At 40.9% G+C, this 27,535-nt stretch overlaps 1 protein-coding gene and 1 long non-coding RNA gene across 5 annotated transcripts in view; one reads left to right on the forward strand and one right to left on the reverse strand.

Annotated features, from left to right (window-relative positions):
- Nucleotides 1–27,535, reverse strand: part of LOC125984887 (uncharacterized) — a 61,661-nt gene that overhangs the window by 20,138 nt on the left and 13,988 nt on the right. Inside the window, exon 3 of one of the 3 annotated variants that reach the window (XR_007487144.1) lies at nt 501–868. The exons of 1 other annotated variant lie outside the window; for it this stretch is intronic. This is a non-coding gene — a long non-coding RNA (uncharacterized lncRNA). Of the gene's footprint in view, nt 1–500; nt 909–27,535 lie in introns of those variants that run through there. One more of the 3 variants, XR_007487143.1, reaches the window with a different exon arrangement.
- The window catches only part of kcnn1a (potassium intermediate/small conductance calcium-activated channel, subfamily N, member 1a), a 36,916-nt gene that overhangs the window by 3,971 nt on the left and 5,410 nt on the right, over nt 1–27,535 (forward strand). The window contains exons 2-8 of one of the 2 annotated variants that reach the window (XM_049747155.2): nt 13,570–14,043; nt 15,371–15,466; nt 15,941–16,359; nt 26,361–26,502; nt 26,568–26,678; nt 26,931–27,058; nt 27,424–27,432. In XM_049747155.2, coding sequence (XP_049603112.1) covers nt 13,570–14,043; nt 15,371–15,466; nt 15,941–16,359; nt 26,361–26,502; nt 26,568–26,678; nt 26,931–27,058; nt 27,424–27,432 — 1,379 coding nt within the window. The remainder of the gene's footprint in view (nt 1–13,569; nt 14,044–15,370; nt 15,467–15,940; nt 16,360–26,360; nt 26,503–26,567; nt 26,679–26,930; nt 27,059–27,423; nt 27,433–27,535) is intronic. The other variant, XM_049747156.2, reaches the window with a different exon arrangement.

Here is a 27,535-nt window from a genome sequence, read left to right on the forward strand (position 1 = left end):
ACTTTCACAACTACTTTAAGCACGTGGTAGATTGCAGTGATATTAGTAGTTTAACGCAGAGGATAAATAATGTATGCCGGATGAATTGTTTATATGTGTTGTTGTGTGTTTTCGATTGAGTTAACGCTGCCACAAAAGTCATCTGCGGTGTTTTCTCTTGTGTTAGCATTAAGCTAGCTGGCTTTAAGGCAAAGTAATGGTTGTTTTAAATGCGCAACGTGACATTGTCTTTGTTTTATGTTTAGTTTAACGGTAAACGGCAACTTGGTGTGGCGCTAAACAGCATGAAGCTTTTTTTAATGAATTGTTCACTAGCTGGCAAACTGTTGCTTGTATATTTAATATTTCAAATTCATAAGTCAAAGCAAAAAAAAAAAAAGATGGCTCGTTTCTTGAAACACTTTTAAATCAGGTTGTTCCTATCTCAAGGTACAAATATATTACTCATATTACAGTTGGTTAAAAGTAACGGTATAAAAAATCAAAGCTAAAATCTGAGATGTTTTTTTCGAACATTTAATTCCGTGATTCTTTCACATACCACTCAATATAGTATGATGGATAAGACGAGAGCATGAGGCTCAGATGGCTTGTTTGTAATATTTTTAAAAATGTGACAATGAATGTGTCAAGAAGGCCGCTATTTTGTTTGCTTGAGAGATTCTAAATAACAACATGAATATAGACATCCTGAGTAAATTATGTCAGACAGGAATCATAAAATAAACTCTTGCAGGGCATTAAATCAACGGTCGAGGGAAAGTGGGAGAGTTACGCTGCCAAGATCTTAGCTATCAGACACTTTGGATATACTGGAAAGTATTCTGGTTTTGTGTGTTCAGCTCTTGAAGAAAGGTTGAGTTGTAGTCTGCAGCCAACAAGCAAAAGACAAGAAAGTCACGTTATTTCTAAAAAAACACAAACATACTGCACGTTGAAAAACTTTGAAGCAAATGTAACATTATGCACATTTTGAACACCTAGTGATTCTTTTTAATACCACTAGAGGGCGTTTTCATACAGCTTGATGTCAAAATGCTTAACTGAGCTTTTTTTGGTCAGGCATGTTATTATATGCACAATATATGCAATATATTATCAAATGTAATTATAACAAGGACCTCGAGACCAGCGATGCCATCAAACAATGAAGGAAGGAGAGGGATTTGTATTCGTAAGCTAAAATATGCTGTTGACAATTGTTTAGACTCCATCAAAAACAAGAAAAATAAATAAAACTCCACACAGATACAGCTCAGTTATGCATACAATCTTAAAGAGCAAGTCCCACCAGATTTGGGAAAGAGAAAATTCCAGCAGATTCGGTCCCCAAATGTAATCATTGTGTAAAAACAACGTACATTATGAATGTTGAGGTTTGCCTTGAAAATAGAACATGAACATATGTCCAATGCAGTCCAGATAGATTGTCTTTTTAAAAAATGTATTAAAAACAAGAAACCATTTAAGTGAGATCTAGAGAACACTCATCATTTTCTAAGTACAAATAATGATTATAATAATTTTTACTTTTAATAAAAATGAATATTGAACTTCCAATTAAGTGGCAAAATTTGGTATCATTTTATTTATCATTTTATTATGAAGCAGGGTTGTCAGTATCTTCCAAATATAACAATTAAAGTAACTTGTAAAGTTACTTTTGAAATCAAGTAATCAGTAAAGTAATGAAATCAAAGTAATCAAGAAAATCAACTAATTTAATTTTTCAAGTTAAATGTGGCAACTTTGTTGTGATTTGGTGCAACAAAATAACACAGAATTTATTTAGAACATGGCTGCACATTTCATTTAACTAGTGGTCAGCACACCCGGCTCACGAGTTCCAGATTCAGGATTCGAACCTTGGGTTCTGTGCACATTTAGTGCACTTAAGAGTGTGAATGTTTTTTTTTTTTGTCTGTGTGCCCTGCATTTGCCTGTCGACCAATCCAAGGTGTACTCCTCCTCTCGTACCAACTCCAGCTCACCCTCGATCGTAATGAGGACAATCCAGTCGAAAATGAATATATGCATATCGTAATAACACTTCAGATCTCAATGCAGTCTAACAATAGCACTGTTTGTCCTTAATTGGTTTTGACATATTTCCATTTTGGTCTAAAGCCTCATGAAACAATTATCTCCCAACTTCCACCCTTGCAATACTGCCACCATTAATTGCGCAATTTGTATTTTTTACCGCATGAGAACATTCTCAAGATGTCTGACGGGATGCATATTAAAAAGATAAGAGCTCATTTCCCTTTTAGCAAGAGCCTCCAAACTGCCGCCCCTCAGCGTTTGTGCAAGGTGCCGGTGAGGTCAACTTTTTACATGACAAGAGAGTCAAGACAAGAACAGAAGGAGGCATCCAAATAAATGCACCGGCCGATGCTGCAGCTGGCACCGGTAACAAAAGGTGGGACAGCAAGCCACCTTCAACAACTCTTCCAAACTTCCGTTTTGGAGAATCAGCAAAAATGACTGACGTAAAAGTAGCCTTTGTTATGAGCCGTCATCATTCTGTCTTGTTGAGTCCTATTATTACCGACTTGTCGTTGGTACTGGTAATTGGTACTGGTAATTGGTAATGTCTATCCAATATTGTTGTTTAAAATATGTTCTGAGCCTGGGGTGTCAAATTTGGCCTGCCGTGTAACTATATTCAGCCCGCGAAGATAACCTGTGCATCAACTTTGTGTCAATACTAAAATTGCAAAATTTTCAAAACTTTTAAAATAGCAATTTTTTTTACCGTTCATCTTTTCAAAACTTTAAACAGTTCTTACTAGTCTCTGATTTCAAAACTAGTTATTCAGCAGTTTGTTGGGTAGCCTATACTGTATATAACATGAGCCGTTCGTACATTTATTTGGGTTGACAGTCACAATGGCCCTACGAAGGAAACTATGACGGACCTGTTCCAAGCAGTCTAACAGGGGGCGGCCATTTTGCTACTTGAAATCACTGGGTTAGCATGATTATGCGAAAGAGGACATTTTCAAATTCTCAGTTAGCCATGCTTGTATGCTAGCAAGGGCATGACTGGCAAAATGATACAGCCGAGGGAAACCAGTCACGCTATTGCACATTCAACGAAAATATGAGCACTTTTAAGTCAAAATTTGGGTGGTGATCGTGGTTAGATCTCTTCATGAGGCAGCCCATAGCTTCCCAGGCCCTGTTTGAAATCCCATAAACAAAACACTTGTGACAGAACAAGCCTGATAAAGTGTATACAATTACAATATCCCTGAAACTTAATAGCGAGCCCACTGAACCGGTAGGGGGGGTAGCGCCATATTGTGTCCTGCCTCAATAACATTGCGCTTTGAAAGATGCATTACTGCGTCCATTGTGATAGGCTGTGTAAGTACTCTAATGCCTGCCACTTACTGCTATGGTGATATCCCCTGCAGGGACATCGTCGTCTACCAAAACCAAAATGGTGGATTTGTTGATATCTAGAAAGGCTTCTTTTCCAACAAAGAACTCAAGTCTCGCTTTCAACGTAATAATGTCGAAATAAACGAAATAAGATTCCTTGAGAAATGAAACAAAACTAGGTGCAGAAAAAAAATTCCTGAATCAGCAACTTTAACTAACTGGATCTGCACCAAAGTGTAATGAGTGTGTCTCCACAAAGTCTCACGGAACTAAGTGAATTAGTATTTGTGTAATCCTGCAAACAAACAAAACCTTTTGGAATGCCTCCAAAATGTAATGGATTGTTCTTTAGGTGATTGTCTAGCAGTCCACTAAAGTTAATCAAAATCATCAGATTTTTTTTTCCCCCGTGTATTCCACAAACTTAAAAGTACACGTGAAAAAATGTTTGAGGCGCCACTCTTTTGTTTACTGCACTACAAACAAAATGCTGCAAATGGCATGGAAGAAAGCGATTGCCCAGTAAATTAATTAGTCTTTTTTTTCAGATAAAACCTCAACTACAATTCCTGGTATTTATAAAAAATTACAAAAAAAGCATGTTAAGCTACCAACCGATAAATTATCTGAATAGCACAACTGGCTTTTAATATTTTTTTCTACTAGCCAGATATACGTATTTTTATTTTTGTAATTGATGTCATGTATTTTTGTTGTCAGATGTTGAATCCCTCAAAGATGTATCGCTCCAATAAAAGACGATTGGATACGTAGCTCGATATATTCCAAAGTGGAACGATTCCATTCGGTTTGATTGGATGCACTCGCATTGGTTTCAATCAAAACCAAACGTTCTTTCTGATTGCCTTCAACATCTGCCATGTTGCTAGACTGCAACCCAAATTTAGAATTTTGACCAGCCTGTTATTTGTACAAGTAATGTGTTTGTCTTGGCTTTGAAATAACGTTTGAGCATTGTTGCCCCGATAACTAATGCCTCGGTAAACGTCATGTCGCTCGGAACTTTCTCTATCGTGCCACTCAGTGTTGTCACAGGGCCTCCTTTTTGTTTTCCTGCCATTAGGCGCCCGTCTTTCCACCGACGTTTGCATTTGTGCCCGCGCGGACAGCCAACACCTTGAAAGTAAACACAACGGCGCCGAACAATTAAATGTCAGGCTCGGGGAAGATCCGAGTTCACATCCTCTGTATGTGACGAGGCCTGCTGTAGATAACTGATAACAATTGTATGAAAAGAAGGCGCTGCGTCGTGTGTGTGTGTGTGTGTGGCTCTCGGTTTTCGGCGGCAGCTGGCACCACACACGCTTGGTGAGTATGAATGTGAAGCGCTTTTAATAATTGATGGGTGTTATTTTTATTTTTTTTCAGTTATTTTTGCGTCTGTTTAAGTGCTACTGCTCTGACTGAAATAGTTGCGTTACCATGTTGCCATGGCGAGAGCAGCCTGGTGTTGTGTAGCGGCGGCTCTCTCCAGGGTTAGAGTTTGGTCGAGCGTTTGCGTGCAAGATTGTGTTTTGGGTTTACAAGTCATTCCTCGCACATGCTTGCACACGTGTACACCGTCGGCTGACCCGCGCGGGCACAAAAAGAACGATACGACGGCCGGTGTTCTAATGGTGCTCCACTTGATGGAGTTCATTCGCTTAGCGTTTCGTTTGAGTGAGCGGGCACAAGGAGAGGCGTATTGAATTACTTGCGGTCCAGTTGAATACAAAGAGTGGAAAGGAAGCGTGTTTGGGGTTTCCTCAGTCGCCGTGAGCCTCGCTGCTTACTCACAGACTGAGTCACCTAGCAGCACGTGTATTTCTTTTGCAGTGAAATTTGGACCTCAGACAATTTTACGTGTTTGAAAGTACATCGTTATTATTTTTTCGCAAGATTTTTTTTTAAATCAACCTGGAGAAATGGACGCTGAAAATCGTAGTTACACGTAGGCATAGGAACGCTATAAAATTAAATGTATTTTCCGGCGCTGGCTAGCTAACTGCATGAATTTGCGCCGTGGCTAGCTAACTGCGTGAATTTGCGCTGTGGCTTGCTAACTGCATGAATTTGTGCGACACTGAAGTGCTTATATAAAAGGAGTGGTCACTGTTCAGCCACGCCCACAAAACCAGGACCACAGTAATGGGGAAAAAGTTTACCGTATTGGCCCGAATATAAGACGACCCTGATTATAAGACGACACCCTCTTTTTCAAGACTCAAGTTTGAAATGGTGCTACCGCTATTTTTATTTTTTTGCTTCGTGACAGGGGTTCACTTTGGCCTGGGGTGTTAAGTTCAGCATTCGCGTTAAAGATATCTGGCGCCATCTAGTGTTGTGAATGGGTATAATGTCTAGACACCGAATGTAAAATGACCCCTACTTTTTCCAGTCTTATTTCAATACAAAAAACACAGTCTTATATTCGGGCCAGTACGGTATTTTCAGCAATTATTTTCCAAAATGTATTTCGACGCAAATCTCTGAATTTACGTTACTAAATGGCCTTGGCTCATTTCCACAGTCATTCCTGAGAGATGGTGGTCAAGAGATGCCAGGAATATAATGAATCACTAAAGTGCATAAGCTTTATGGCTAATTAGCTTATTGATCCGAGGTTGTTCCTACATGAAGGCATGATCACAACACAAAAGACGACGCGAGTGTGAGTTATGCAGCTGTAAGCAGATAATTGTCGCTCACCGTGAGGCCAGGAGCGATTCAGCTGTACGTGTGTGTCAAAGCGCAGGTGCTTGTGTGTTTACTTCCCGATTTTGTCACCCTCCTTGCGTCATTTCAATATTGTCTGCTGGTTATTTGTGAATGTTTGCAAGATGCAGCAATGTGTTATTTCATCCTATTTTGTTGGCTCTATCAGCCGCCTGCCAGCCCAGGAAGAGACGCAATTTGGAAAAGCTTCTCCTACCATTGTGGTTGTGTTTGCTTTGTGTGTTTTGTACTGTAGGCAACACAAGCTCCCTTTTTGGAGACGCTAACTTTCATCATCAGGTTTGCTGCACGACTTTATGCAGAGAACATGATACTCAACTATTGCTGTGTAAAACTCAATCACATACTCTTCCGGCCACAGTTAAATGTTGAAAAGCATTCAGTCTGTGCCTGGTGAGAAAATGGCAAATTGAAGTTATTTGTACTAGCAAGAATAATTCAATGGGAAGAAGGTCCAAACAAAATCCCTCGGTCACTGATCTATACGCGTGTTTAAATATGCAAAACGTGTGTGCTTGTCTCTTGCCAACCACAGTGGCTCCTTTCCATCGCACAGGCTTCAAAAACAAGACAATCTGAATGGAACCGGACTTTAAAAAAAAAAAAAAAAAACTAGCTGAACAAACGTGGATAAAGCAGTTGTTGGGAGTGTGGAAAATTCTTCTTAGCTACCTTTTCTTATGTGCTTCGTAAAATATGTCAAGAAAAGCCTACTGGAACATCTGAAATTTATTTAGAGTTAATAAAAGGCACTTGAACTATTGGATAGATTAAAAAAAAATATCAATTGCCTTGTATAGGTTATATATATGTCACATTCATGGCAGAAAACAATTTGAAGCGATATATCAGTCTCCTGGCATTTGAACAGCGAAGCGTGTGTGTGTGTGTGTGTGTGCGTGCGCTACACTCGTATTCACACAATCAAGTGGGATCTAAACACGCATCCGAGCGAGCCAGGGCACCATCAGTGATTCCCAATAAAACAAATGTGGTGCCAATCACGCAGATGCCCGAGACAACAGGCGTGATAACACATATTCCTCAGGTCATTTTATTCAATCAGATGTGGGAAAGGCAAAACAAAAACAAAATAATATTGCTGCCAAAAGGAAGCAACATTCAGAATCAAATTTGATCACAAATTCCCAAGTGTTCTTTTTTGTGTCCATACAACAATTATGTTTACATGAACTGCTTTAACATTTTTCAAAATAGGAACTTCAATCAATCTTATACGTGCATCAAATATTTAATTCCATTTCAGAAACCCTATTTGTAAAATATTAAAAGATATATGATGATAAATTTCAGTAACACGCCTGTTTGATGTAATTTTCTTGTCGGTTTCCCACAATTTTGGCACGATGTCCTCTTCCTCTCCATTTGTCTCCCTGTGCCTCTTTGTGGCTCACTGGTTTCTATGGTGTTTGCCTCTCTGCGTGCTGTAGTTCCTAAACAGCTGCTCTAGCCTCCATTATCAGCCACCCACCGACTGTTAACCCCTCAATGGGCCTGTGGTCCGCACGCTTCCCTCTTTGTCGCAGGCATTTTCACTTTAACCCTTTCACAAACAAAGCCACCCATCTGTGCCTGCTTTTTTTTTTTTTTTTCCAACGAGAGTCCATTTTCACCATCTCTTCTTTTCCATAAAAGCAATTTACGCTAAAGAGCCCAAGGGGCATTAGGCAAATGCGGCTCTCCATAACAAAAAAAGTCCTGCTGGGAAACCGTGGCTTAAGGGCATGAGTACAATTTTCTGAACTTTTATCATGGACGATGTAATAGAGGGCCGTGAAAGAAAGCTGTTGTCGTGTGTGCGGGGTCTGATCTGGGGTTCAATCGACTCATAGATGACTTCCAGGGCTGTAAAGTACAAAATGTGAGTGTCCTGCTATGTTTGACTTTAGCCTAAGAAAAGTGGGTGGCTGGGAGAAGATAAGAATATTCAATTAGCTTGACTGGATGGAAGATGAGTGCAGCAGACGCGATGCTGGAGCCGGGTGACATATGGTGAGAGTTGTCTCTATGAAACCTGATATCGGCTCATTTCTAATTTTCTCATTGCCGCGTTAAATGTTTGGGAGCTCATATTTTCTCTACTCAGTTGGGGTTCGTTTTTTTAGAGGGATAAGCAAAAGGTTGATCATTTAAATGTGGAGTATGTTGAAGAACATTAGTGAGATTTAATAGTAATTGAAATTCATTTGTAAACATTTTTATTCCTGATATTAGAAGGCTGGCTGGATGTAAATTTGTTTTTGCTCCTTGACTTTTCTATTAGTGTGATGTCATTTTCTATGGACAGCACAATTAGCCTTAAAATTTGGTTTTAATTATTACAACTTCATTCCAATCGCAGGTGGCAAATCACTAGTTTTGTCTAAATGAAACTCCTTAAATTCCAAAGGGTAATAGATCCTACAAGGTGGTGTCAAAGCACTCATTTTGTCTAAATGCTCCCCAATTCACATTAAAATGCATTTCGATGTCTGTGAACTGTCATGACTTGGCCAATTCTCTGAATCTAAAAATAGAAATCTTTCCCCCATTCATTTCTGAACCGGCTGTAGATATGCTAATGAGCTCTGTAAAACATGCTGTCTCTAGCCTGAAATAGTGTTTTGTCATTCAAGACGTTTCACCAAGTGTAAAATAGTTCGCTCGGAGTGGCCCTCGTGGTCAAGTCCACTTTTGTTTAAGTACCAATTAGGTGAGATGTACGCTACACCATTCAAGTGACCTTTTTTCTTATTTCTCCCGATATGCATCACGGCATATTGTATTGAGCAGAAGGGGAAAAAAAAAAAAAAAGGCTGGAATCAGAAATCACGACATGACATGTTTCTAAGGACTGTCACAATTAGCAGGTTTAATTTGCACATCATTTTATCAAGCACACTTCACCTTTTATGGCCCCAATCTACAAATGAAGTTTCTAATGACACTCCCTCCCCTGTAATTTGCGCAAAATTGAAATTGTTCCTAATGAGGTGGTGGTGGTTGTCCCAATGGAAAAGTACTTGCCCCCCCCTCCCCGCCAATCACTTAAACCTACTTTTTAAGACACACTCTCGCATGAGGACACGTGCAATAACCTTTTGGGAAGCTAATTATCATAGCATTGAGTCTCTGTTGAGCACAAGGTGTTATTAGTCCCGACAAGAAGACATTCCCCAAGGCGTGTGCCTTTGTCCTTTTTCTTTGCGCTTGTTTTTAACAACTTTTTAATCTCTAATTGAAAGCCATGCAGTGAATCATAGATTCGAAAAAATTCGAGGTGTCAAAAATCAATCGACGAATCGCAAATAATCATTCAATACAAATCCTGTCCGTTCAAATGTCTTATTTTATAGAGGGCTTAAAATGGGAAAACCCAAAATCATCCATGTGAAGCATTCATTTTCACGTGGGAGATTTCCGTAATGAATGTGTGGCTTTGCACGCTGCATTTTTTCCTCTGTTCTCATCAGCGAGGAGTAATGATCCACATGCTGGTTGGGGACGGACGTATCAAGCCTGAGTCCTGCTGGCCTGTCACAGAAATGTGGCAGCATCCAGTGGGGAGGGACAAACTGGACAGCGTTGCCCCCGCCTCTTCATCACAGCAGGGCCTGGCAAGGATATCCACCGAGAGCCATGTTCCTTCTTTGTTATTGAGCCTCTTTTTCTTTCCTCTGGTTTTTATGTCCCTTTCACTGCTTGATCTCAATCCAAGTGCGACATGGGCTCTTTCTCCTTTCCTGACCATCCTTTCATGTCAACCACATCTCATGCTAATGGATAATATCAAGTACACTCACTCATGCACATGAATCTTCTCAAACAACCCAAGCTCTTTTGTTTCTGCATCAATATTTAACGGAAGCCAAAGCCTGGACGAGGTTCGGTTAGCCCTCATATTTTATTTGCTAGTATCTGGACGTGGATTTTGTCGCTGGGTGTTCTGTGGGGGCTAACTTGACGAAATCCACATGTGAACTCATGAAAAATGCAACCTCGGAAGTATTTAGCATCAGTTCCAAGGTTGACTTATCTTTCTTTTGTGTGTTTATTTATTTTGTTTTGGCGGAAGAATTGAGATGCTGTTTTTTAAATTGCAGTTTGAGGAATAATAATGAGTCAAACCATCAGCAAATGGAAGAGATGCACTATTTTAGATGTATTTTTATTGAATGTATAAAATCCCTGTTCTATATGACGTTCAGGTCAGTTGAGAAGGACTTTCTGGTCCTGACCGTCCATCGCTGTTAAGTTCACAAGCACCCAGCCACATATTTTTTTGGAAATCACTGTAAGCCCATACATCACAACACAATGAGCATTTTCTATTCGATTTGAGCTGGCAGGAGAGAGGCTGAGAGAGAGAGGAGCGAGGCCTTCATTTAAACTGTTCTGCACTGAGGCTTTTCAATTTGATTATGAGGCTCCATTTCATAGAGGCTTGGATGCTGCGTGCCATTCAGAATGAAATTGAGCCATTGGTCGCTCGGGCAGGCAACCTTCCTCTGTCTCCGCTGTGGCGGCAACAGGGGCGACGCTGGCCTGCGGTGCCCTTCTGCTGCTCGTTTAGTCAGGTTTCAAGGGAATGTGAAAAGTGATGGCGGGGGTTTAGCCGTCTGGAATGTGATATGAGGGCTTGTGTAGAAATGTCTTTGGAGGATTCTCTTGTTTTTACTGACGGTCAGTACTTGGGTTGGTACTTTGAGATACAACAGTTTTAAACAATAGAAAGTAGAGCACAAATGGTGCAGCAACACATGTCGACAGAATATAACAATAATCACAGGAATGCATTTTTATATTTGTGTTTTTTTGAGGTAGGCTAGAACAATTGAAAATGCAAAATCGCTCATTTTTATTCCGCAATACTGACTGTGATGTTTTCTTTTTAAATAAAAAAAAATATTTAAAAAAAATACACAATTTAAAATTTAAAGTAATGAACTACTAGAATTAATCAAACAAAGCCAAAATGAAAGATTTGGTGAAAAAAAAAAATCAAAATAACAAAACCCCGCTAATTATTACTCTGAAAAATCCCAAACTACTGAGACAGGGTTGACCTGGTTCAATGATAAATGACCTCTGGCAAGCGGTAACTAAAGCTGAGCATGTAACAGCAGCCCCGACCCCCTTTTCAATTATCCTTTACCTTCCTGGATCATTCTCTTTTTACATGTCAGGCTCCCATTTTTGTCCATGACTGTCACAACATGGCCTTATTACGCTGATGTATTGTCATGTAAATGGAAATTGGAAACCAAATTATGCGGCTACAATATTGTGTCGTGTCTTCAGAAAAGGTTTTTTTTTTACATGTCAATAATGCTAACTAACAATTGACATTATAAAAGGAAGTGACCAATTTGCTGCAACATTAACCCTTTGGCCGCACAACAAGAATTCAGGCTTGTCCAGCTTCCAAGAATAATTTGTCTTAAGCAGAAAATGACTTTTCCAATTATGAGACCCTAAGTCATGACAAGGACAAATCTGTTCCTTATAGTGAGAAAAACAGTGGTAGTAGTAGCTGAAAGCTAGCTGTTGGTTTATCTGGTCATCTAGAATAAAAAATTAAATTTAAAAAAATATTATCAATTAATATATTTTTGAATGTACAAGCAGTTATGCCAAATCTGGTATAAAGTCTTCAGGAATTTTAACAAAACACATCTGCAATAGTGTTAAACGTTAGCCGCATTCACTCCGTCCAAATCTCGCATATCGACGGCTCCAAAGTGGAAAGCAGTTGTATCGTCGTCAAAGCTAGAGCTTCTGTCAAACTCTAAAACAATATCCCAGACAATTACATATCCAGCGCATCGGAGAAAAGAGCAAGTTAAAAATACTCCAGGTGCTTTGAGAGACATTTTTAGTCTGGAGGCATTTAGATCTTGGGAGACATACAGTACAACAAAAGTGATGCTTACACATTCAAAAGACTGACAGACAGGCTGAGCTACTGCGCATCTAAGAACCAGTTAAGGCACTCACAAAGACATTTTAAATATTTATAGCAGAATTGATTTTCGGGGGCCTTTCCTAATCCCTTTCAATGAAATGCTATAGCAGTTTAATTTTCCCAATCAATATCCCTCAAGCTTTGCTAATGATGTTCGTGGTGTATAGTGTTTTAAGCACTTTTTGATATTCAAATTCCACTATTTGATATTTCCCTTCATTAAAACCCATAGTTCACTTACTGTACAGTCTTCAGTGTGTACAAGTGTCCTAATGGCACAGATTAAAAGGCAATTTAATACAGAAAAGGGGATTAGCAACACTACGGGCTGCACTAATCCTTAACCTTCAATCCTGTTCTCATAGAGCCACAATATGCACACGACGATAGCATCGCAGGACTGGAGTTGGTACATTTCCATTAGGGTCTCCCGTTCTTTATTCCCACCAGCGTATTTAAAGGCATTAGGGATGCTCTGTCAAGGCTAATAAAGTGCATCAGCGCTATCATCACACACACCAACTAGTTTCAGAAAAAGGCGCTGTTCCATGTGAAGTTTTCATAACCCATTTAGATAATCTTGCCTTAGTCTCTGGAGAATAGACAGGCAGATAGATGCAATCCTGACCTTTGCACAGATTTTTTTTTTTTGTCTGCAGAACTTGAGAAGATACTTTCAAGAGATAAACACAATAATGCAAGCCTTGTTATGTGTATAGGGGAAAACATATTATTACTGTGCTTTAGTGGCAAATGAATAAATATTCCCTACTCTGATTTTATCTACACGTGACCCTGCACCATGACTCATTTGAGAAGGTTCCTTCCTCTGGATTGTGCTCAGCAGAGAAAGTCAGGAAAGCATCAATCTTTCATACCTAAATTTGTGCAGGGCAAAGATTCAATTTTCCGCACTTTAGTCTCCACTATTGGTTATATACAGTAGTTCTATTTATACATTAAGGTACGTTCATTATTTATTCCTTTTAGAGCAACTTTCATGCATTTGTACTTCCAGCACGCAAGCTGGCGTCCAGATGCAGCACAAAACCGAATGTTGTTGTTTAACACACTCTCGACAACAAGAGTCTACGTTATACCACTCTATTTTCCTCCCCCAAAATGACAGCAAAGAACTACTCTTGTTTACGTGAAACTCCTTAAATTACTTCAACATAGTTCCTTGGCACCAAGATGCGACGGAATAACAGCAAAGCACTATTTTGTCCAAATGGAGCCCCTAAATTCACTTCAACATAGTTAATTGACACAGCGAAGCCACAGAATGGTGGAAAAGCACTATGTTTGCATACATGAAGGTTCTCAACTCTCAAGTCCAGCTCATTGACAGCAAGATGCGCCACAATGCATTAGTAAAGCCCTACTTTTGTCTAAATAAAGCTCCAATTTAGTAGTAGTGGAGTGACTGCGGCTACTTCAGACAAATTCTTTGTTTTAACTCTCGGTCCTCTTTGCAGGCCACTACTGAGAAGAAGAAGCTGAACCATGCTGGATCCAAGCCCTCCCTCTCCGAGAGCAGCGTACGACTCCCTCAGATAGCTATGAACACCTGCAAGTACAATGGCGGCGTGGTGAGACCACTCGTGGGCAGTCTGGCGTCCTCGTCGCGCCGCAACCTCGCGGAGCTTGACTCGGAAACGCAGCCCCTGCAGACGCTGCACAGCTCTGGCCTGGAGGTGGTGGTGTCCAAGGGAAATGGCGGTGAAGACCCCAGCAAGGCGTCCAACGAAAGCTTGGTCAGGGAGGGCAGCGGGCGCGGCGGAGGCAGGGCGCCCCAAAAGAAAAACAGAGACATCGGCTACAAACTGGGCCACCGGAGAGCGCTGTTTGAGAAGCGGAAGCGTCTTAGTGACTACGCGCTCATCTTTGGAATGTTTGGGATCGTTGTCATGGTGACGGAGACTGAACTGTCATGGGGGGTTTACACGAAGGTATGTTGTGCATGTGCAATCAGAAGCGCCAGTTAGCATGGCTATTTTTGACGTTCGTTTTGGAATCCAATGCTAATTGTCATCCTTCCAGTAGCGCTTTATGACAAATTTTCCGTCAGCCTCGGTATATTTTTCATCCCACGTCACATCAGATAACGCTTAAGGCCTCGACAAGATTTTCTCAAACACTGCCGGAGAGAAAGACATTAAGAGCTACTGAGCTCTGGGATTGAAAACTCCTTGAACCTCTGGCAGGTGGATTAATTGGTTTACTCAATGTTATTCCACCGGGGACTTCTTAAAACAATTTCAGACGTCGGAATATCTTGAGAACATGTTGCTGACCCGAAGGGTAAAGCAATATAGTCGATAGCTAAAAATACATTTTGTAATCAAGACCAAAGAAGGACAGACTGCGATAATGAGCGGCACGCTCGCGGTCATTCCGCTGACAATTCAGAAAGATATTGTTCCACTTGTTTTTTTTTTTTGTCATTCTTTGTCACTCGGTGTCTTTATTGAAATAACAACCACATGATCAATGTCCCGTTGTAGCCGGGCAGCTGTTTAGAGATTTATCAAATGGCACCGACTGCTTTCTTGCACTCTCTCATTTTCTAGATGTATGGCCCTAATGTGCCCTTCTACACATGCACACACTTATTCGCGCACACACACACACACGAGCACGAGCGCAGCAGCTCTGGCATCCAGCTGGTGTATTTATCACCAGTGACTCTCTCCGTGGTGGGGCTCCGCTAATGCTAGCCTTGCCTTTTCTGCACCTGCCATTAAATGGAAAGTCCCCCTGTTAGTGCTGCGCTTTGATTAATTGCTAGTTTAGATGACGGCGAACGGCGTCCGCGAACAATATCAAGCTGCACCTACACCTGCAGCTTCATTGTTTAGCCACGTCCTGTCAGTGCTGTTTGTGTGTAAACTCCATTATCTGGCCTCACTTAGACTTTTAATAAGAAGCGTGTGTGTAGGCTTGTAGGCTGCGTATTGCCCACTTTGTATGTACGTGCATTTATATAAGGACATTTATTCTCCTTGTCTAAACCAGTAATTGCGCCATTTGTTTCCATTTCCACTTTTCTTTTTTTTAATCTATAAGAGACCGAGATTCAACATTAAATATGCTGGCTTTTTGAATTTGTCATTTAGCGAACTGTCGGACGTGGTAGCAACATGCAACAGAATAATTAGGAATCTATTTAGAAAATCAGGTTGATGCATGATACTTACAAGTAAGAGTTGTACTGCAATGTTTTATTCATAATGCTGTGTTATGTCTAAGTGTGGTGTTTTTCCTCTCTCGTTATAGGAATCTTCATATTCATTTGCACTGAAATGCCTTATCAGCCTTTCCACTGTTATACTGCTTGGTCTTATAATAATGTACCATGCACGGGAAATCCAGGTGAGTCTAATTTATTATGATAGAAATAAAGATTACGGGGGAAAAAAAAAAAACCAAATTTGTTTACCGGCTGTTTTGGTGGTTCTTGGGATTTGATTTGTGATGTCATAGTATGGGAATATAAAAATGAGAATGTTGCAATTAAAAAACAGATTACAAATTATTGCTAATAATAAGCTTTTTTTTATTTAGCAAACGTCGCAAATAACATCTTTCAAAATATCTAGCCATTGTATTTTAGGGACATTAAAACTATTTCTTGTCCATACAAGTGCTTACTACAGGAAATTGCTTATGTCCTTATACTCGAAAATATTTTTCAGACATTCATGCGGGCATGAGTTGAGACACGCATACGAATTTTGGGGCAAGGCACTCGGCCGTCAAACTGTTGCTACGTCCTTAGCGCAATATCATTTCGGAACAGGATGACAAGACGGAGCAATGCGAGTCATGTTGTCTGCTTGCCTTCAGCTGTTTATGGTGGACAACGGTGCAGATGACTGGAGGATAGCCATGACCTATGAGCGGATCTTCTTCATCGTGCTGGAGCTGCTGGTGTGTGCCATCCATCCCATCCCCGGCCAGTACGTCTTCACGTGGAAGGCCCGTCTGGCTTTTACGTACGCGCCATCCGTGGCGGATGCCGACGTGGACATCATCCTCTCCATCCCCATGTTCCTGAGACTCTACCTGATCGGCAGGGTCATGCTACTTCACAGCAAGCTGTTCACGGACGCTTCGTCTCGCAGCATCGGCGCCCTCAACAAAATCAACTTCAACACGCGCTTTGTCATGAAAACGCTCATGACCATCTGCCCGGGAACTGTGCTGCTAGTGTTCAGTATATCGTCCTGGATCATTGCTGCATGGACCGTGCGCGTCTGCGAGAGGTAAACACGAGCGTATGAATTTTGGATCATGTCCGATTGAAACACTTTGTGGCTTACCAAACACCTTCCTTCACTAGCCCTCACCTCTCAAATTCTTTTCCTTCACTGATTTGCACTTGAATCCAATTGTTGTGATCAACACGTGGACAAGCACAAGCAGCCCGCTCCCCACACTGCCTGTTTTAAAACACGTGATTCCGTCGCCGAGCAATCGCTGCACAACTCCCCACGCCTCGTGGTTATCGCTATACAGCTTGTCCATAATTCATGAGTGTCTAATTATTTGTTTGCTGAATGATTTGTTTTGGTAATGCAGAACGGCCCCCCTGGATTCCCCCCTCACCCGTTTTCGGCCCCAAACTGCACAACTGTCTCAAGGGGGTGGGGCAGCTACGTTTTTCATGAAATGAAAAAGGCAGGGAGGAAGGAAAAGCTTTTCTTTCCTTCCTCATTTGGCATTTACATAAGGAAATGAGACGTTAATGCCAGCTTTGATGTTTCTAAGTCATCTTTGCATAGTTGGAGGGAAGGGGAGTCAGTAGGGTAAGGGAGGGGAAGGGCGGGGGTTTGAGAGCGCCATTGCAGCAGGTCTTGTCAGAACCATGTGATTGTGCGCTGCACTGAAAAAGTGAAGGGTCACTTAAGAGGACGGCTTGCTATCTCCTTTTTCAGCCTACTTATTGATGCTTGGTGAACTCCTGCAGCCCACCTTGCCTGCTTCTGCCTCCCGCTCCTTCCTTCCTTCCCTTTACCTCTTCTCTTAACTACCCCACCGAGTTCACATTGCTCACTAACCACCTCCCCCCTCGCACGCCGAACCCGAGATCCTCAAAACCTGTCAATGCTGGATAGTGGGTTCAAAACCTCAATTGGGATGCCAATAATGGTCCCAGAATGGTTGAGATCCTCAGAGTGAGGTGCTGTTTCTACCAGAGGCCATTTTGAATCTAGAAATATGAAAACTGTGTTATTTGGCTATTTGTTTACATGACAACAGTATTGAGGAGCCTGAAAATGCAAACATTTGAAAGCTGGTCTCAAATTTTATTTTTGGGATAGGGAAATTCATACACAGGACATTTCACAGTGCGATAGTGAGAGATGTACTTTGGTGCTAGGCCACGGAGAGAATTAAACACAAGCAAACTATCAATGGTAGGGGGACTAAATGAAATTTATTTTACCAAGTTGATCCAAGTGAAACTGTGAATATGCTATTCTAGCGTTTTTGTTTTATTGATTCGCAAACAATACTGGATTTTCCGTCCCACGCTTTGTGTCTTTAAAAAAAAAAATGTCATCGCCCTCTACAGGCCTGGCATGCACATTACAACATTTTGCAGGTCAGGTCAGGACATGTAGAATCTTTTTCTTTTCTTTTTTTTTTTTTTTACTAGGTCGTTGTCATGTAAACAAACAGTGTTCGGGTCAGAATGTGATTTAGACGAGAAGGTCTAAGGAAAGCAGTGATTGGTTTGCTCACACACACGAAAACACTCGGACACCTCCCATGACACGTGCATGTGATTCGGTTTCAGCGTTGGAATAACATGCGTGTCCAGATGCGGGTGTGTCTCGACCAATGGGTGCAAGCATGCACATGTATGTGTGGGTGTGTGCATGTGTCTATAATGTTTTGTTGTACTTTCTATTCCCCACTATGCTGCTCCATAGGGATACCATGTGAGTCCTCGCTCTCTAGCTGTGGAAAAAACAAAAAAACATTTTTGTATCGAGCTGGCGCCACTGCTACCCTGAGCGGGATTTTGGGTGGGCAGGGTTTTAGTGGTGACAATGGGCAAGGCCCTTCTAAAATAATTATGAATGGCCTTTTCCAAATTTAGTGGGCAGACTGCAGAGAAGGATTAGGGAGGACCTCTTGGGTTGGCATGAAGGTGACATCATCCTTCAAGAGGATTCCTCCCAGGTTTGCGGGGCATAGCAGAGCAGCACTTTGAAGCAAGCGTCTCTTTGCTCACTATTTTGTCTTGTGTGAGGCTGGTCGGGAGGAGGAGGAGATTTGTCCTTCAAGTCACCTTCCCAGGATGGCCGGACAGCGTTTTGTGGCTTCAGTTTTTTTCCTCCCTTCCTTTATGCAATTGTTATAGATCCATATTGCACAAAAGTCGTTTTAGCACCAACTCCAAGATTTGTTTGAGGAGCGAAAACCTTTCTGTTCTTTCATTACCATCTCATTATGTGTCTCCCTTCACAATTTAATTCAATAGTGCTGTAATGGTTTCTGCAGACTTCTGTCCGCTGCCTAAGTTTTTTTTTTTTTTTTTTGTTTTGCTAGAAAGGAAGTAGTCTGTTGCCAGACAGTCTGCGCATCCAAGAAGAGGACAGATGTCAAGTCATTTAATGCAATTTAATGTAACCATTGGTGTCAGGCCTGTGTGTTTATGATGTAGTGCAGCAATGATGAATGGAAAAAATAAGACAGGGGAAAAAAAAAAAAATAGGAATGTAAGTTGCTTTCAAACTGAGACATTTTTGAAGGGGAGTTTGAGTGCAGACTGCAGCGTCTCCAGTTTTTGTTCATCCATAAATCACAAATCTCCCTCAGCCCTACCACCACCACTTCTCGTAAACATCAAAACAGCATGCGGGTTTTCATGTTTACTTTTTAAACCCATCTCAAGTCTGAAAAGAAAAAAAAAAGACCCACCAAGGGGCGGGGGATAAGAGGCGCTTGTTTCCCAAAGTGCTGTTTGAGTATCTTCTGTCAACTGCGCCATTGCACTTTGACCGCGCTCCTGAGCCCATCAGAGGGCAATAACAGTGTGAGATTGGACAAGCATGGAGTCTGTCTGGAAAATGCCTAGATGAGGGGAATGAAAGACAGCAAAGCGGAGAGACTGAGGGATGCAGGGTTGACGGAATATTAATGTTGCCATCGATGGATTTAACTCTGGGCTCCTCGTGTCTTGATGCGGCCCATCTTCAGAGCTAACCTAGCTCAACTAAGCTCCTTAACTATTCTGCCTCGCTCCCCTGCAGCTCCCTCCCGCTCTCGCCTACTCCCGACTGATCCCCTGCAGATCTCTTACTGTACCCATCTAACGTGGCATGCTTTGCCTCATCTCTCCCCACGACTGATTTCCTGTCCCTATGCCTTTCCGTATCCATCCCGAGCCAAGTAGGCCTAATCCACCCCAAACTCAGTAACACACTTTCATGCATGCCTTGCTTGCCTCCCTGGTCTCTTGTTCTGTTTTTTTTTTTTACCCCTCGAAAATCTGCAATCTAATTCTCTTCGTCTCCTGCTTTACTTTAACGCTGTTAACGGAAGCAAAGTGCTCGATTTCCAGGTGATATAAGATGGTCAGCTATATGGTCTAGCTGAAAGACAAGCTTTCAGGAAGTTTGGCTAACTTTCTCTCATAGGGCAACCCCGTCTAGATTAGCGGGTTTGAGTTTCAAGTCGGCCGCACCTCCATGCAGGTTGTGGTAAAATCCAAAATGCCTCAGTTTTACCACTATTATTATTATTATCATTATTATTATAAGGCCTGTGCTGTCTAATATATCACAGCATATTCTAAACGGAGGAATAGGCTGGCAAAAATGTTTTTGAATTGGTCAGAATTTACAGGAATTATAACGGATACTATGCAGTTTATTTTACAGGGGTGCACTAAAACTGGATAGCATAATTTTGTATTTCATGCGCATATTCAGTTGAATTTTTATTCTGCACCGTTCATCGCTCAGTCCTATGCAAAATACACACGATATCGTGTAAAGTTCTTGAGGGCACGTCGTAGCCCCGTTGTCAGCGCTGCTCGGTTCCCATTATGAAGCTGTGGCGCTGCATGTTGAATAATGAGAAGTAAGCAATGGTTTAAATTAACCACCACTTCACTTTGTAACATCGTCTCAAGAAGTAGTCTTGGAATTCTTTTTACTCAATATATTTGATAGTTTATCATATTGCTACTTATTTCCACAAAACGATTTTTGTTTTTGTTAAATCAGGTTTTTGAAAAGCTTACCAGTCAATTTGCATTGAAAGTGTGTTGCTTCAAATATTTGTAAAATTCCCAACTATCCATTCTAAAAATGTCATCTCAAACTATGACATCACAGTGATCTTACAGGCACGATTGCTTTTCTGCCCATCTGCATAAACAGTCCGTTATTTCTACTGACTATTTCGCTCATGCAACCTGAAAAATTGATGAGTTCTAATCTGCTGAAAAACAAGCAAAAAATAATAACAAATATTTTTTTCCCTACTTAACGTGAACGCTTGCCTCAGCATTCAGATAAGAGCCAAGAAAAAACCTCGACAGTGTGTGTGTGTGTTTGTGGTTGTTTGTGTGTGTGAACTCCTCGCATGTTTGCGATGACTGACACCGTAACAAAGACGGATCCGGTTAATGTGACTGATGTCAACCTTGAGGGCAAGTGGCAGTGTATGCTCCGGTGACCTTTTCTGAAAGTGACACATTATCAGTGTGACTTTGCACACTGGCTGCTCAGGCCCAAACAGCCCACACGCACTCTTTCCACAGCTGTTCCACCGAACATTAGCACTTAACACATCATTTACTCTTAATGTTTCTCAGTGGCAACAAACCTGCCAACTGATAATGTACCGTGAATCTTTTTCCGCGCAGCGTATTGAGCGATATTTATTTATTTTGTAGATACTGATCATGTTTTTGTTATTTTCAGATTTCAGTATATTGATTTACTCCCTCGTAATATTTTATAAAATAGCAATAATGCTAACAAGGTAACCTCCAATTGTCATTTGCCTGAAATATACAAATGTTATATACTCATTTTCAACTTTTTGTGTTTTGCTTACATAAAATTTGGCAAGGTTGGTCTTAGTCCCGATGGAGCCATCTTTTGGTTTTAGTACAAGATGTGTTTTTTTTTTTTTTTGGTCCAGGTGACCAGCAATGCATATTTGTGTTTCAAAGAGTCTTCCCAGATCGCTGCTGGCTCACTTTACAAAAACAAAAACTACCTGTGGAACACTTTTTTTTTTTTTAAATGGACACGGTTTGTGCCGAAGCTTTTGCCAGCTTTTGTCACAGTTCACATTGTAATAGAGTGCTTGATATCCGATAACCCCAGAGACACAACTCAACGTTAAAATATTAAAATGAAGGGCTTCGTGAACAGTACTTGATGCCTGGTAAATCAAGAAATGGCACATTCCCATAGAAAATAAGAATTACTGCCTACTGTAAGCAAGGCAAGTCATATTTATATATTTATATGTCACACATGAAGTTGAGATGAATCAATGCATGCAAACTGCAGAGTCATGTCACACAATTTCTTAAAGTTAAACAAGAACGGCATAAATCCATCATGCTAACAATGCCTGCACTTTCAGCGTAATTGTTTAGTTGATTGATAGTAATGTACGAAACATAATCATTCACTAAAGTGCTGTCTGTATTAATTTGCTCAATGATTTAAGTGTAGATGAGAGGAAGATATATTGCATCACAAAACATACAGTCTGGACCGTTCCATTCGTATCAAAATGACCGATATTACAATTTGAGATTTAAGATCTGGTATCGGAGTTATTTGTTAGTATCGGTACATCGCTAGCTTTATATGAACATCAACAATCATCAGAACAGCTTCCACTCTTCTTGATGGGGATACTTTCTATAATCTTGAGAATTTTTGTCAAGCTAACCGATTCTAATCATAGTATTGGGTAGGATTTTTTTCACTGTAACATTTAGTACAGGTCAGGTAAGTTTTGTATTGTCTACTACTACTATTTCTTATTAGTATTTATTTTGTCAAACTATATACAGCTATACAGAAAATGAGATATCGTCTTTTTTCAGTTTTTGGTCTTCAGTTACGTATGTCCATGAGAAACATTATGCAACAGTAATTTTTGCAAGTCTGTTTTGGAAGAGATGACTTAAAAACAAATGGTGCAAAGTCAAGGATATAAATATTATCAAGTTGGGAATGAAATGGTTTGTTGTCCAAGTGTAGCAATTGCGAGAGCATGGGCGAAGAGAAGTAGCTGGCAGATTTGCATGAATGCTTTTGCCAGGCCTTTCATTGCAGCCACCTTCACTTTCTGCTTCTTTGTGCCTTTTGCTGTCACCACTTTTGGCTTCAATAAGTGAAGAACATTCTCTGTTGGCTTAAGGGTTAGCTTGCTGAAGAATATTCCAGTTATTTATCTAGAGTAGAATTCAGTGAAATGTCGGATTATCCCTTTTGTAGCATTTGGCTAATTAAGAGCAGAGATGAATATTCATTACAAAATCCAATATATATTGTGCTGACACTTGATTGATTTGCTTAGCACCATGGAGCAGTGATGTTTGCACCTTGGCAATTTGGGATTCATCAACTGCTCATGTTTACTACGATTAGCAAAGGGGCATCGCTATGCGTTATCAGTTAGCGCTCAAATGTATGCGAGCAAGAGCTGGTTGAAAGATTTTTTTTTTTTTTTTCTAATTTGCTTTTCTAGACGTGAATCCATCCAGATTATGGAAAGTGGCAACGATTGCCACCGACACTTGCTGCAGATTGAAGAAGCGTGTGAATGTGGCTTAAATCAACCACTTGAAACAAAAAGAAGGATGAAGTTTGGAATCTAAAGCTCAAGGATTGCACAGCTCTTTTCGGAAATAGGCTAATGATTCCAAATTACCGTGTCACGGCGGTTTAACAGATGAAATGAATTAGCCCGATAAAAGACAGCCGTTTAACAGCAAGCCGTCGTTTTTAACCAATCCTATAATTAATATAATTTCATTATAGCATAAAAGCCATCTGGAACTATGTTGATGTAAAATTAGAAGAATAGTTTTGCAAATCAGATCTTTGCTACCGGTTTGTGTGAACGTGCATGCTTGTGCAGAGTGTCTGGTTCTCTCACACCCTCCCCATCTTCAATGTGTTTGATTTCGGCTTTCACTCCTTCAAATACACACACGTAGGAAATTAGCACTTTTTATGAAACGGCACAACTGATATGAGAACTGATGTACTTGTGGTGGACATAGATGATTAATTTCACTGATTGACGAGGTCAGCTTAGTGCTTTTTTCCCCCCCAAATATATTATGTTGAACGATATTATGCTACCTTGAAAGTAAACGTCAAATGACCTAATCGAGATTATGCTTACAAAGTGTCTGTGGGGAAGATTTTATTAAATGGGGATGAAACTAAGCTCTTGTCCTTGAGTAGGTCTAAAGTGGTGCCAGCTCTTTTCCCAAACGTTCACAGTATATTGAGAGCCTTCAAATACTTGCGATGATTCGCATCAGTTCCACCTCTGTCTCTGTTCCCAAATGACCTTTGCTCTATTTCTTGCTATAGATGTTGCTCTATATAGAAGTAGGCAATTATTAGAAAATGATGTCATTTAATTTTATTTCTCATTCGCCCTCCTCTTAGCGTAATGGAATATAGTGGAACCTTTAAGGTCGCACATAATTCGTTCCGCACATACACTAGCTATTGTTGTTAGCTAATTTAATATAAGCTACCATCGCTAGTTTGAATGTATTATAATGCCTCTGAACTAGTCTACAAAACTGCTGATGCCCTTTCAATGATTTTATTGAATAAAAGGTTAGAAAACATTCATAGAAAATGGCCGCAACTACCGGCAAGTCTCTCAACACGCGTATTAGCCCACCGGTTAGCTAGCCGGCTAACAGCCAGACAACTCTCTATACGCCGCATATATTATTGTATTTGATGATACAAATGGGATAATCTGAATACTCGATTCGAGAAGTAATCAGAAGCTGCTGCTCTACATGTCAGTCAAGGTACCACTGTATACTTTTCTTTGAATTCTTCTCCCAATGGCTTTTGTTTAAGCTAAGTACAAAAAAACTCACAAAAAGCTCAAACAAGCAACACGAGTACAGTCATCCCGAACATTTAATCGACTTTAGAGGTTCCACTGTATATGGTCTTGGGTTTTTTTTTTGGAGTAAGTCCGTCTTTGACTCCCTTTCAGCTCGCCTTGATGGCAAGATGAATGAAATGAACGTAATAGTGATCAAGTTAAGCCCCCGGGCAACTATCAAAGGGCAGCTGGTGAAATGTTGAGATGCAGGTAAAAGAGACAGCGGTATGAAAGTTAATGAGCACATCTAATACTGTGCCACTGTTTACAAATGATCCATCTGAGAAGACATAATAGCCGCTTCCATATGGTCTTACTGCAGTACTTTGCAGAGCTTCCCCCTACCTGCTCTCAATATACTACCCCTGAAGCATGCAGGATGCAATCAGCTTCATTTTTATTTGGGTTTTATTCTTTTTTGACTCCTGCATGGTATTGTACCGACTGCTTCTCTGCATGTCATCGGTGAAGCTTGAATCTCACGGTCTGCACTTTTTTGGTTGTCATTCAGAGGAGAACACAACTTTTGTCGTTTTGGAGCACGAAAGGAAACAGGTGGACATTTTAAGAACTGGTGTGGGAGGACTATGGCGCTGCCTGGGAGGAGCGGATTGAGCAGTCATGTCTGCATCTAGATGCCAAAGAATTGGAAAGTTTGTGCTCTTTAAGGGCGTGGGGCTAATTATTTGAGCAATTTTGAGTCTTGGATCACTGCTGGCGTTTGAATTTGCAATTCATTATCAGCCCAGACTGAATTCCCTTTAGAACATCTTGAGGCCTATCCCAAGAAATTAAATTGACATACATTGTCTTGTCGGGAGGATGTTAGCCAACCGTTGTCCCAAAGTGTCGGATGGATATTTGATTTTCAATGCCAAATTAAATCATGTCTGATCTCCTCCTAGACAGCCCATTGGGAATAATCAGCCAAGATGAATGGGGGGGGGGGGGGGGCGGGGGGGGGGGGCTAAGGTGGATGTATAAAAGGTACGGGAATGTCATCATGGATGCAGCTATGTACGATGTGGTGTCTCTTTTTTGTCCAATATCCTTGCATCCTCACAGTGGGCATTTGCACTGTCAACTCAAGCATGGCTGTCATCTATTTTCAGCAGGCAACGTAATTAGGAGTGATCATTTCCATTTTCAAACCTTGCTGGGGGGCACTATAAACCCCATGGTGGTAGATTTACAATCAAATGTGAATACGGCAGCTTTTAATTGGATGCGGAAGCACATATATTTTGGGATAAACTGACACGAGAGGATGTTTGGTTGTCGTGTTCCAACCCAGTTTGATCTGTTGGGATTCCTCACCTCGCAGCGACATTCTCGTTTGCATCTCATTGATTCTCGTACATTTTTACAGCAATAAGCGGTCGACCGGCCTGTTTCGGAATGCTCCTTGGTTTCATTCACCTCACAAACAGTCACTGAACCTGAAATATGTTTTGGCATTTTCATAATCTCCCATTTCATCACATCATGTGACCGACTACATACATATCAGTGTCCTACTTTTAAATAGGGATGCACTGATATAATGTAAAAATGTAATTGCCTTACTAATTAATTTCAGTGTACAGCAAAATAAAAAAAGCACTTTCATTTACAAATTGTACTTGAATCCAAGTTTACGTGCATTATTTATATAGCCTTTAATCATAGCCGTTAACAGGACTAAACAAGAATGGTGGCCAGAAAGGCACCGTTATTTACACGACAAATTATATCGAAACTGATTTAAGGATACATGGTGTTACCTACAACTCACAAAACATTTATAATAAATAATAATAATATGAACACCTTATAATCCAGTTTTTAGGATCTAACAAATGCGACTTGAAACTCAGTGCTGACATGGCTCCTACTTGAAAGATATGTCACGTAGTATCGGACTATTTTTACAACTACCAGATATCAGTGCATCCCTCCTTTTAAACACGATTCCCCATCCAGCTGACTTGATTTGACTTTCATCTTTGTTACCTTTCAGCTTCCCAAAATACGACCCCTCCACTCCTCCATCATCAAGCATCTCTACACTTTTTTAAGCATGTCCCCCCTTCCCCAAACTGCGTGCCGTCTTACTCATTGAGTGTCTCCCACATGTGCTCGTCTTCAGGTATCATGACAAACAGGAAGTGACGAGTAACTTTCTGGGAGCCATGTGGCTCATCTCAATTACCTTCCTCTCCATTGGCTACGGGGACATGGTACCACACACGTACTGTGGAAAAGGCGTGTGTCTGCTTACAGGGATTATGGTAGGTTCTCCCTTACACATTGCCCATCGTAAAGTTCCGAGTGTCAGCTTGTCTATGTGGAACAGGGAGCTGGCTGCACTGCACTTGTGGTTGCAGTGGTGGCCAGGAAGCTGGAGCTGACCAAGGCAGAGAAGCACGTTCACAACTTCATGATGGACACGCAACTCTGCAAACGAGTGAGTGACCGGCTAGCGGCCATTATACACATAGGCAATGTAAAAATTCTTCGGAAAACTATAATGGACCACATTCCATTGTATGGTACTGGTTCTTCTATTTTATTTAATTCACTAGAATTTCTCCTTCTGGTTCCTCATCACAGGAGGCACCTATTTTTATTTTATTTTACATTTTGTCATGGCCTATACTCAAAATATCTTTTGCCTGAACAACTACTGAGCATCCCAGTTTGTTTCCTTGTTTCACAGGTAAAGAACACAGCTGCCAATGTACTCAGGGAAACATGGCTCATCTATAAACACACCAAGTTGGTCAAGAAGATTGATCACGCCAAGGTGCGGAAACACCAACGCAAGTTTCTCCAAGCCATTCACCAGTAAGTTCATATCAAGTGATATGCACCAGCACCCATAAATGAGAATCAGAGTGCCCGACCTAAAAAAAAAATCATGTAGAATAATGTCCAATTTCAGATTACTTCAGTGATAGAAAGCATTTAAGATGTCTTCTAAATAGGTATAATATTTTGATTCTTGTGATTGTGAGGCACGCACAAACACACACACACACGTACACACGACAACTTAGTGTAACGGTCCCAACCCCCTTCCTCTGTTCCCTTTTTCCCGCCAACCCCCCTTTGACCTTGTGCTTACAGTGATAATTGTGAAGGTCGTTTTGTGAATGTCGTGCGGTTAAAACTGTACTGTGTTCTGTCTTTGTTTTGCTCTATCACCGCAGAGCTCAGAAGTAAGTTGAGTCTTCTATGTATCCTCCTTCTGTCTCCTCAACATCCTCCTCTCTCCTCCGTGTCTGCCTTTGACATGCATGAACAGAGTGTGTGTTGCCAAAA

Source organism: Syngnathus scovelli, chromosome 17, assembly GCF_024217435.2.
Source record: "Syngnathus scovelli strain Florida chromosome 17, RoL_Ssco_1.2, whole genome shotgun sequence".
In the NCBI taxonomy this organism is placed as follows: Eukaryota; Metazoa; Chordata; class Actinopteri; order Syngnathiformes; family Syngnathidae; genus Syngnathus; species Syngnathus scovelli.